This window comes from Heterocephalus glaber, unplaced genomic scaffold (assembly GCF_053883595.1).
Source record: "Heterocephalus glaber isolate CG9 unplaced genomic scaffold, H.glaber_assembly_v1.0 deba00001472, whole genome shotgun sequence".
In the NCBI taxonomy this organism is placed as follows: Eukaryota; Metazoa; Chordata; class Mammalia; order Rodentia; family Bathyergidae; genus Heterocephalus; species Heterocephalus glaber.
The window spans coordinates 41,910,798-41,923,219 of NW_028258315.1; the positions used below are offsets into that span (position 1 = coordinate 41,910,798).

Here is a 12,422-nt window from a genome sequence, read left to right on the forward strand (position 1 = left end):
ATCTAGTTTCTTCCCCCTCCAATCTAGTTTCTAGTTTCTCACATTTTTCAGTCTTCATTAATTCTTTATTCACTTCATTGTCTGTTTCTTTGCTCCTTATTCATTCCTCAACCCACTCCAATCTAATTTCTTCCCCAATCCTGACTTGTAGGCACTAATTACTTCCTGATGACCCAGTATGTTTTCCATTATAGGTCTCCTATGCTTCTTCCTTTTCTTTACAAAGTCCCCGACTTTTGCCTGATCTTATTTGGTCCTCTCATCATTCTAGCTTCTTTTGGGATCTCATCCATTTCCATGGTTTCAACTGGGGATTTTAAATATGTTATTTCTTTAAAATTTCCCTTTCTTGACTAGCACTGATTGAACATAGGACCAAAATGTAAGGCTGTCTATTGAACATTTTCAAGTAGATATCCTGTAGGTATTTCATCTCATAACATCCTTTTTTTTTTTTTGGAGTTCTATAGATTGAACTGTGGGCCTCCTGCATTCCAGCCAAGCACATTACAGCCCAAATCTTAATTTATTAACGTCCCTACAAAAACCTGTCCATTCAATACTCTCACTTTTGGATGAGGTCTCTCTCATTTGCTCAGTCCCACAATATAGTACAGTAGATTTTCCTCCAGGCCCCAGAGGGTCAAAAGTCACTAGGTGGGGTAGAGCAAGACCCATGTGTAACTATCTAGGTTTTTTTGTTGTGTTCACTTTCTCCTTTTGGGAGGGAGGGATGACACAACATTCCATATTTAAACAAATCTGAGAACCAAGGGTCCAGTCTCTTTATTTTGTAAACTGTTGAGACTTCTATATTTTTGTCACCTTTTATGTTATCTGTAGGAGAACAAACAAATATAACCAAAATTAATAAATATTTATAACCCACTCACAATCTGCCAGGCATTATACTTGGTTATTTTCCAGGTGTTTTCATTTAGATCTTTTAACAAACATGTGAGGGAGATATTATGGGTTTCATTTTACAGGTAAACTGATCATATATGGAGTAACCATTTTTCTTTTTTTCATTTTGTTTTCCTATTTCACTTGAAGGTTATGCAAACAACAAAACTGGGATTGAATATGGTCTTTTTGACTTAGAGAATCAAAAATTATATAAATTTATATAAGTTAAAAAATAAATTTATATAAATTACATAAATTTCTTATATTTGTTCAATTTAAAAATTTTAGGTTTCATAATGAAGTATTATGAATATTCCTTTTAAAATTAATTTTAAACTGATAAATAAAAACATAAAAATTGTACAAACATGGGGTTATATGTGCTATTTCAATACATGCATCCACTGGATAGTATTTACATCAAGTTAAACATATCTCTATTCAAATATTTATATTTTTTATTTTTATTTTTTGCAGTATGGGGGAATCGAACACAGGGCCTCATGCATGGTAGGAAAGCACTGTAACACTAAGCTATACCCCAGCACCATTTATCATTTCTTTATAGTGAAATCTTTCAAAATTCTTTTGTTTAGCTTTTTGAAACACACATTATCATATTCTATAGCCACCCTATTGTGCAGTAGACCAGAACTTCTTGCTCAGTAATACTTATTCCTTTAACTGATAATACTAATGTTTAAACACTTAACATTTTGTAAAGCTTTTTTATTTAAATAAAGCTGTTTCCCCTGTGTTTAAAAATTCTGCATTACTATTAATTTGCTTTGCAGTGTGTGTTTGGCCCATTTCTTTACCGCACTACAGAGTAACTGTAACTTACACTTGTATACTATTTCATCAAATATGTCCCACAGCCCATGTACATTATCCAACTTGATCTTTGCAACTCTATAAGGTAGATGTGGAAGGTATTATTATTCCCAAATAATGATGGGCTCAGGAAGATTAAGTGGTCTGTCCAGAGTTACAAAGTTAATAAATAAATGGCCTAAATCTAGGCCTCCTAACACCAAATTCATTTCCTTTTCCACCATATGGCTTCTTGATTCTCTGACATGGAACTGTTTACTTTCTTTGCAAAGGTCTCTTATGATAAATGACATATTCTTTGACATGGTTAGGGTTAGTTGTATTTTCTTCTCTATAGAAGGTTAATTTATGTGGAAATTGAGATAAATTTTGGGCATTCAACTAAACTAGTGGGGTATTTGATACTGTCTTAAATGACTTGGCAAGGCAAATGAATCAAGTCATGCCTATTTATGACCTATTACTTAAAAAGTGAAATGATATGAGATAAGCAAACAAAAATGTTGATATACTTTATTCACTAAAGATGGTATAAATGTGCCCTGCAAACAACAGGTATTCACTCAACTGGATGAATTAATGAATAATTCTGCTACCTCAGCTCAAAATTTTATCTGTAATTACAGTGATCATGTCATCCAAATAGAGATACCTCTGTGAAGAAAGAAGGAGCTATTAATTATGCCATAATACAGATGTAAACTAAGATTGCTTCAGGCAAAGTAGGACAAATGGTAACCCTACCTACAAACTACTTAAGCACTTTGATTTTATTCTTGAGGAAATTAAATTTAACTTGAAAAAATTCAAAGATTGGGCCGGGGATTTAGCTCAGTGGTATTGAGCCTGCCTTGCAAGCCCAAGGTCCTGAGTTCAATCCCTGGTACCAAAAAAAAAAAAAAGGAAAAAGAAAAGAAAAAAAAGATTAATTAGGATGCTAATACTATAGATATAGAACATATAATTTCTGAATAAAAATTTCTTCCCAGATTTTAATGTTAACTTTATCTGACTACTCGTAGAAATAGACAGAGAAACTTTCTACAAATACAGTATAAAATAATTTCTTGGCGGGGGATTTAGCTCAGTGGTTACGCTGCCTACCTCACAAGTGCAAGGACCCAAGTCCAAAAAAAATATTTCTTATGTTATTTCCCAGGAAACAACAAACTAAATGACAGTTACCTTGATTACTTAAATAATATGACATATGTCACCTTTTAATGGCATGAAGCCAAAATCTAGGGACAACCTGAGTTTGTAAGGGTTAAAATAAAAGAACAGCACTTTGGAGTAATGCTGAGAATTGGGGCGAGCAGAAGAGCATTTACAGTGGATTACTAAGCTTCCCAATTCACCAAAGAGGTAAAGTCCAGCAATATAAGACTCCTTTGTAGCTAACTAAAAATACATTGTCAGTGGATTTGTCCAGTTTTATGTATAAGCAATACTTCTTTCACCTGAACTAATACTAGTAGTCATATAAGCCCCTTATTGCCATGTGCTGCATTTTTTTTGCTAATCTTCAAGGATTTAGCTTCTTTGCCACATACCTCAGGGCACCAACTGATAAAGCTCTAACTCTCCATTTTTCCAGGACACCAACAGTGCGGCCTTGCAAAAAATGAAAATCGCTCAAGAGATTTAAAGGGGAAATTTATTTTTAAAATCCTGACTTGAAGCAAAGAGGTGGATTTTTAAAAAGCTTATCTATAAAGAATCAGTTTAAATTTAAATTCTATCTTGGAACTCTTTCATGCATTCCAGCTTTAAAGTTTATCTTTTGACAGGGACTTTCTACAAAGGTAATGGGCAGCTTTGTCAATATAATCTGTGCAAGGATTTAAAAAAAAATTTTTTTTAATGTTAAAGTCTTTTCATTAAAAAAAACACCATATATATGTATTAGCTTGGGTAGTAGCAAGTTCAGCAAGCGCTAGTTCAGACTTCCATCTATGGTGATATGTCAGAAAAATAACCCATAGATACTACTGATGAAAAGTCCATTTTAATCACCTAACATTTTGGATGCTAAGCTATGACTGGTAAACTTTTTTGCTGTCTTTCTTCGCAATTAAGGTCCTCACATTAATTCCTTTTAGAAACCATCTCACAAAACACTGATAAGCTGTTTAAAATATTAACAAGCCAGAATGTGCCTGGTTGTGGTTAATGATAACAAGTGGTGTCCAGCATGGACACTTAAATACACGGCTGTTGGCCAGTGCTTGCCATGCATTCATGTGAACCCAAGCTTTCAATTCACAGTATTTGAAGAAAAATTAAGTTACTTGTTTCCTCTTAGAAGAGACAGGAGAAACAGGAAAGGAGTATTTCTCCCTTTTACTGTGTTATTTTACTGAGAACACTTCATTTCAATAGTTATGACAGCTGATGAGAAAAGACTAGAGATGAGACTATATTCCTTTAAATAAAAGGGAAGAAAGAGGAGCAACTTTTATTAATGGGACAAACCAGTGAAGGTATTTATCATTCTCTAAACTGTTTAAATTCAATACAAGATTATTTAGGAGTAAATCTTAAAGGATTTGGGGATAGATTAAAGAAACACTAAAATTTTTAACTCTTCTAATTACTAATGTCATTAAGGCTTTGAGGACATTCCTTTTGTATTCTTTAAAACATGGCTGGTAACAGGGACACGCTAAGGTTTCTTCAAAGACTAAAATTTGAGCAAGTTGTGCTGTCACCTTAGTCCCGAATGCTCTCTTCTTACCCATCTCAGTAGCACGCTGTGCTTAGACATGCGGAACAGAAGGTGGCTGGCCTGGGAGGGCTTCCTGGGGTGGGAAAGAACCAGGCTTCACGTGGACAGACCTGGCCAAGTCACAGCTCTTCCACTCACTGCTGCCGGAAGCCACTCAACCTTTGGGTGCAGTGTTTTCAGTTGTAAAACAGGAACAGCAATACCAAGTCCCCAGAGCTGCTTGGAGGGGTTCTGGCCAGGCCTGACACTTGAATGCATTCAGTAAGTGATAATGGCTAAAATAATTTATCATCCAGGTGAGTTAATTCAACAGCCCATGTTGGCTCAAGTGAAAGAATTCATCAGTCAGTAGTATACACTTTTGGGAATCCTTTATAAAGTATATGGGCTTTCCATTATAAACACCTTTAATTATTCATGAGTAGATTATCAACATCATTAGGTATTTGTAAAAATTTTTGAATTGTCAGTCACCTACTCATCTTAGATGACACAAACTAGTCTCAATTAGTGTTTTCTACGAGAAGGCCTTTTATGCCAACATATTCTCAGAGAAGATATGAAACAGGGGCGGGGGATTTAGCTCAGTGGTTCTGCCACCTGCCTCACAAGTGCAAGGTCCCAAGTTCGATCCCTGGTACCCCCAAAAAAGAAGATATGAAACAATAAAAAGGTAAACTATATAATGATACTGGTATTGAACAAGAGGCAAAGTTGGAGGGAAGAAAGCAAAGGTCTGAGAAGTTAAGAGACTTTCATGAATAGTTCTCAAGTGGTAGGGCTGGAATTTCCACCTGTCACTGTGAATGCCAAAGCATATACCTACTGTGGGCTACTGCTGGGCCTATTTATCTACAGATGCTAATGGCATGATTTGGAGGTAAAACTCTACTGTGGCATGCAGATCATATTCAAATAAGAAATACATTCAAATATAAAAACACAAATCCTGATAAGCACAGTGGCACATGCTTATAATCTCAGCTTCTTGGGAGGCTGAGGCAGGAGGATAACAAATTTGAGGCCAGCTTGGGAACTTAGCCAGATCCTATCTTAAAATTTTAAAACAAACAAACAAACAAACAAAAAGGGGTGGGGGATGTAGCTCAGAGGTAGTAGAATGCTTGCCTAGCAAGTTTGAGCCCCTGGGTTTGCTCTTCAGCACCACAAAAACAAATTGCATTCGTCTGTTTGACACATGGGTTGTGGCTTATTTTCTATTTAAGATTATAGACACAAAGAGCCAGGGATTTAGTCAGTGGTTCCACTGCCTGCCTCACAAGCACAAGGACCCAAGTTCAATCCCCGGTACCCCCCCAAAAAAAAAAAAGATTATAGACACAGATGGGGGTATAGCTCCATGGCAGAATGCTTGCTCAGCATGTGATGGGGCCCTGATTTGATCCCTAACACCACAAAAAATATCAAACAAGACAAACAACAGATTATAGGTACAAAGGTCCAATTCCAATAACATAAATAACAAGATGTTTTCTTATTTTTTTCATAATGATCCTTCATGCAAAATGTACTTAAAATACAAAGAGTAATTTTTAATTAAAATAATCTGTACATTCATCTGAACTCAAAGATCCATGGTTTGAAATAAATGATTATAGAATATATACACTGACATGCACAGAAACAAAATTTTAAGGAAAATTTTAAACTGCTCTGAAATGTACCATTAGATTGATCACTGCTAAAGCTACTATGGTACATAGTAGCATAACTGCTCTTAACATAGTTTTCTTTAAAAGCTAGTTTGGTGCCATTTTAAGTGACAGATCAGACTCCTAACCCTGATAAATGTGTATTACTCATCACAAAGGGGAACTTAAAGGATGCATACATTATTTCACTTAGCCCTTTTTTTGTCTGTTTTTTAAGACAGGGTCTCGGGTTGGCCTCAAACTCACAATATTCCTATCTCAGCCTCCCAAGTGCTGGGACTACAAATGTGAGCCACCATGGCTGGCTTCACTTACCCCCCGCCCCCTGCCCCATGCTGGGATTACAGGCATGTGCCACCCAGCACACCTGGCTCCCATTTTTAACTTAATGTAGGAAAGCACAGTGGCTGGAAACATTAATTACAGCATCTTGCTGGCCTGGACTGAAATTCTGGCTCCTGTTCAATTACTTACTATGTATGTTATCTTGGTCAAGTGTTTTCCTCTAAGCCTCAACTGTTCATCTTAAAGTGATAGTCATTAATTATAGTGCCCACCTCAGAGGGTCTCAGGAAGGACTAGTTCTCAACACATAGCAATTACTACAGTAATTAGTATAGCAATTACTATAGCAATGTTAACTACAGTATTACTACTTTGCTATCATTATCTCTAAAGATGAAATATCTAAGGGTTAAAGAAGCTAAAACATAGTTTTGGGATCTTATCCCAGGTGTGCTGCACTCCAAAGCCCAAAGCTCCCTTCACTCACCAGGCAAACACTTGTTTAATTAGTGGAATCTTCACTTATCCCTAGTACTGAGGGACCAGTGTGTAGGGCAAAATAAACATGGGAAGATATTTAAATTTAACTTTGTTGTGGATATCTAAAAAAACTCAGAGGCCATAGATTAAGCATACCTACGTATACTCCAATTTGGGCATACTTTCAATAACTCATTTTGCTTGATATCTGGGGGAGCCTAGTGGGGCTGCAAACAGAAATCTAATGTGCACGCTAATATCCACTTCCTGTCAATGGCACTGCCATGAGCTGTACTACCCTTTATTATTTCTTCTCCATATAAAGAACAAAACTTTTAAAAATACTAAGAAAACAGAAACTTCTTAAAAGGGTGTAACAACAGCTGCTTCACCTGTACTGCCAGACTGGCTACTATGGTCCAAAGAAGTGGCAAACTCTCACTTTCTACAACTTTATAGGTTGATTCAAAATGGAATAATAACCCCACCATCATCACCACCATCAATGGTACCTCCCAAGACGGTGTCTGCTTATGTGCCAGCTGTGGCCGTGTGCACATTTGGTATGTTATCTCACCCGATCCTCCTATAAGCAACATGCCCAGTTTCACAAAAGTTAGGATTTGAATTCATGTCTAATTCGACAGGCAGAATTATTATGTTAAATTCTGATAAGGTATCTGACAACACGGGTAGACTTTTGTCATTTCTCTGATCCATAACCCATCAAAACTGATGCTGGGTCTTGTATCCTCTGTAAGGTGAAATCCGTGCTACTAGTAACCAAAGCTTTGCTTCCCATAGAGACGGACTGAGACACTTTTCCTTCTCAAAGTCACAGACTGCTATTAAATCGTAATCTGATGAGCTTTACTACTGTCTTTCCAAAGGTAAGATGGTGATGAAAGCAACAGTACCATGTTTGATTTACTGAGCGCTCAGCTGCCAAGTTACTAGGTACATGATGGATAAATAACTAATTGTCAGACAACATCTCTAACAATAAACATTTCAAAATGTGAAGTATCTGTGGTATAAGTGACTTGGCCTTTGCTAGGTGTGACCATGATCTTGAGCAAGTCATTCTCAGGGTCAATTTCTCAATTCAAAAATACTGATGCCAGTACCTGCTGGATCTATGTCATAGGTATTTTTTTTTTTTTTTTGGTACGGGGATTGAACTTGGGACCTTGCGCTTGTGAGGCAGGTGTTGGAACCACTGAGCTAAATCCCTGGCCCTGTCATAGGTATGTTAGAAGAAAATAAAATGTGTGAGAGTGCTTTAAAACCCGAGGAGTTGTATATAAAAATAACATAATATGATAATGAAAATTATTTTAAAAAATGGAAATAAAAGTTGGGTTTCTGTGTTTTGTTAGCTTGCTCATGTTCAGTTATTTGACATCAAAGTTTCCATTCTACCTCTGTATTTCAGAAAAGCCAAGGAAGAAAAAGACAGAATACAGTTAGGCAGAAAAATGTGAGAGGTACCATCACTGTTGTCACCCAAACTAATTTTTCGAGGTAAGTCTGAAGGTAAAAATATTGCAAAACTACTGGTAATAAATCTGCTGTAGGTCCACTGGATCATATTAAGTACGGAAAAAAATTACTGGATATTATCTTTGTTGTGAAGCTTTAACAAAGAGGACTGCTTCTAGAGGCTAGGGAAAGAAATCGCTGAGGGGCACTATCACTTTTTTAGAAAGTTTAAAGGAAAATCTTAAATCAACCAACCAACTGCTACAATAATCTCAAGTCAGAAAGGAAGAGCAAAGTTACAGCAGCAGAGGCCATATACTATGCCCACAGGATCTAAGTCTTGGTTCCTACAAAAACCACAGGATTTGACCAATTTCTCTGGGAGGACTCAATGAAAGTGTGATTTCTATTGACATGGTAAAACATCTCTACTATGTGGAATTAATTCTGCTCACTAAACAGACTGCTAGGTCAGCCAAGATGCTTGGGCTAGATACTCCAAAATAAGATTTAATCTTCTTAAAGCAAAACATGGAAAGAAGAAGGCATGAACGGCACGTAGCCCCATAACCCTAGATAAATGACAGAACAGCTCTCCAGAAAGAAAGTTGATTCAATAGTCCTTCCCTGGACCTTGCTATTCTCTTAAAGGAGGAATATAGTTTCACAAGCTCAGAAAAATGGGTACTTTTTCTGGTATCTAATAGTAAGTAAAACATAGTATGTAGTAGACTTGATAATTAACAAAAACATCTTTCACAGGTTAACATTACAGATTTAAAGAACTTCCAGAGATTAATATAGTTAATGGTTTGCAGTACGTGATTAGATTCCTCTTAAACTATGCATTTTTAGTATCTTTTTGTGCATGTGGGCTTGATTACAAGTTTATGGGATTTAGAATTAAGATGAAACTTTGTAACCTCATTACAAGCATATTTCCACAGGTGATTTACATCCAGAATACAGATATAATTGCTGGCATTGTTTCCCTGTATTTTTCACTAGGACTTTTTTGTTCAGCTAGTGTCGAAAATAATAAACTGCTTACTTTTTCATGCTTGTGTTTCTCCTTTTCTTTTTCTCTCTTCTCTCTCTCCTTCTTCTCCTTCTCTCTTTCCTTCTCTTTCTTCTCCTTTTCCTTTTCTTTCTTTTTCTTCTTCTCCTTTTTGTCTTTTTTCCTTTCTTTCTCCTTAGGTTTCTCTTTTTCCTCAAACAGTTTTTCTGGGAGCATGGGTGACAAGGCAGGCAGCAGGGAGGGGACCCTCACTGCCGCAGCAGGACTGAACAGGGGCAGAGCCATTTCCTTTGGGGGCAATACCAGTGGTGTTGATGGCGCCTTCACCTTATCTTCTCGACTTTTTTCTTTAACCCTTTCTTTTTCTCTCTTATCTTTATCTTTTTTACCTTTTTCTCTATCTTTCTTCTTATCTTTATGCTTCTCCTTCTCTTTCCTCACAACTCCATCTTTCAATCTCACTTTTGGATCAACATCTTCAAATTCTTTTATTTTAAACTTATAGGGATCCGAATCTTCATCTTTAAGAAATTCTTTCCATGGGTACTTTGTTTCCTTGCCAGCTTCCTTTTCTTTCTCTTTCACTTTATCCTTCTCTCTTTTTTCTTTACTTTTGTCTTTTTCCCTCTCCTTATCTCTCTGCCTTTCTTTCTTTTTCAATTTAGTCTTTAGCTCTTTTTTCAACTTTTTCCTTACCTCCACAGAGGAAGGCAGCTTGGTTTTCTCCTCATATACTTTGTGGAGAGGCTCAGGAGTGGGAGGAGAAACTGATGGCGAAGAGATGTAAGGAAAGTTGGCAGGCATATTGGAAGGTGTTGCCAGTTTTGCCTTCCGTACGACCTCATCAATTGAGGCATCCATTGTCCATGAGTTATCAGAACTTGAAGTTCCACCTGAAAGAGGGAGAGGAGTGGACCCTGATTTCGTGAAATTGTTTGAGGAAGTGGAAGCTTTTGGAGTGGTACACTCTGAACCTGAAATTCTCTTAGGGCTGGTAAAAATGTCTCCTTCCGACTCTGACCCAGAAGAAAACTCAAAAGGATCTGGCTCCCGTTCAGCACAGGCTCGTGCAATTACAGCATCAATAGAGTCGTCAATTGTTTTATCTGTTACAACAGCCTTTTTCGGCTGAGTTTCATTATTCAGTTTCCCAGCATCAGGGGGAGTCTGTGTTTGTTTCACTGGGATGGTCTCTTTACTAATTTTTTCACTTACTGTAGCTGAAGGAGTTCTATTTGGTGTTTCAGGTCTCATAGGTAGTTGGGGAATATGAGTCATAATCTTGGGGCTCTTGGGACTTTTGGGGCTCTTGGAACGTCCAGGTGATTTCTTTTCTTTGGATACAGTTTTTGGTGACCGAATAGGACTTCCAACTATTGCTGGTGATGGGGTAGTAGTTTTAGGTGATTTAGTTTTCTGTCCCGGAGAACTAGTTTTGGTCTTTGTTTTAGGTGTAAATGCCTTTGTTTCTAATGGTTTTGCAGTTGGAATTTGTGATTTTGCTACTGGAGCCAACATTGGCGGCTCGGGTGATGGAGGTGCTAGGTCAGTGCTGTCCTGCACATGGACTGGAGAAAGCATTGGTGGAATCTTCTGTGTATTTATTGAGCTGAGTGGTTCTCGAGCTTCCAATAATACTACATCAAGGGTGTCTCCTTTAGTGCTTAAAAGCCGTGGTCGTTTCATGGCAGGCATCTCTTCAGCTTCGGGACTGTCCAATGGTCTCTTACCCAGAAAATTCTCATCATTAATAATTTCCTCTTCCTCAAATTCATCATCTTCTTCCAGGGGAACCTGCATGGCTTCTGCTGATGTGCCCCCATCAGTGGGCACCTGCTCCTCTTCTTCCTCTGGTAAAGAGAGAAAAAAGGATTATTAGAATGTAACAAAACCTTAGATATAAAAATAATTTCTAGAAAGGAAATTACTGAATATGCAGACAGTAAAGCAGTTAAGTTTTCAAGGATCTTCCCAACCTGTGTGCCATCATGCTTTAAGACTGGAAATCACTGACAGCACATGTACAAAAGGACTGGAGTCAAGTGGTCTGGTCCTAACCTCAGGGTCTGGACTTTGTGAAGCATCTCCAATTGTCTTCTCCTCTTTAATTAATTCTTTCCCTAACTTGAGAAAATACTGTTTCCATGTTACTCTTGTGTTCTCTCTGTCTCTCCCCTTCTCTGCCTCCCTCTCCCTCCCTCCCTCCCTGTCTTCTAAAAATCAAGCGATGAGTTACTATGTGACTACTATCCTCAAAAATGACAGAAAGGTATACTCTTTAAGGGCTTTTCTAAAATTTTAGTCCTCTGGACAATTCATATCCTACTTACATGTCTTATCTTGCTTGATGTCAACTGCTGGAGAAGCAGTACTGTACAATGCAACACATTTGGTTTCAATGTTTGAAAAACCACATGTAACTATGTTTCAGCTAGAATTTGGGTACTATAGAGCAATAGGCCTTAGGCAATCTCTCAATCTCTTTGAGTTTTTTCCTGACATTCAAAAGGGACTGTTACTTGCCCTGCTTACTTGACTGAGTTGCTATAAGATATTATTTACTTTTATATAAATTAATCACATAATGCAAAACAAGAAAGGCTGAGGAATAATTCATGACCTAAAAGAGCTCACAGTTTATTAGGGGAAAAGAATGTACGTGTGTAGAATATAGAGAGTGACTAGGGCCAGAGACAGATAAAGTGCTACAGGAGTTCAAAAGAGAAGCACGTTACTGCAATGTCAAGCATATGGGAAGGACTTTAGCAATCATGCAGTGTTTGGAATATATGGAGCTGGGAGTAGTGAAGCTCTGGATAAAGCACTGGAAGTGGGTCATAGGAAGTATGTAAGCATCATGGATAATTGTCTGGAAAGTGAGGTGTAAGATGGGGCATAGTAGTAAGAAACTTTAGTAAAATTGTGTCCGATCCTATGACTGAATTCCAGAAGAAGGAAATGACCTCTATGCCACTGGTAGTTTGGGCCTAGTGAAGCTTTTAGGCAATGGAGG

The 12,422-nt window shown here is 37.4% G+C and overlaps 1 protein-coding gene across 1 annotated transcript in view; it reads right to left on the bottom strand.

Moving 5' to 3' along the window:
* Taf3 (TATA-box binding protein associated factor 3) overlaps positions 1-12,422 on the bottom strand; it is a 167,365-nt gene that overhangs the window by 36,035 nt on the left and 118,908 nt on the right. The window contains exon 3 of the mRNA XM_004854542.3: positions 9,443-11,259. Within this exon, the coding sequence (XP_004854599.1) occupies positions 9,443-11,259 (1,817 nt within the window). The remainder of the gene's footprint in view (positions 1-9,442; positions 11,260-12,422) is intronic.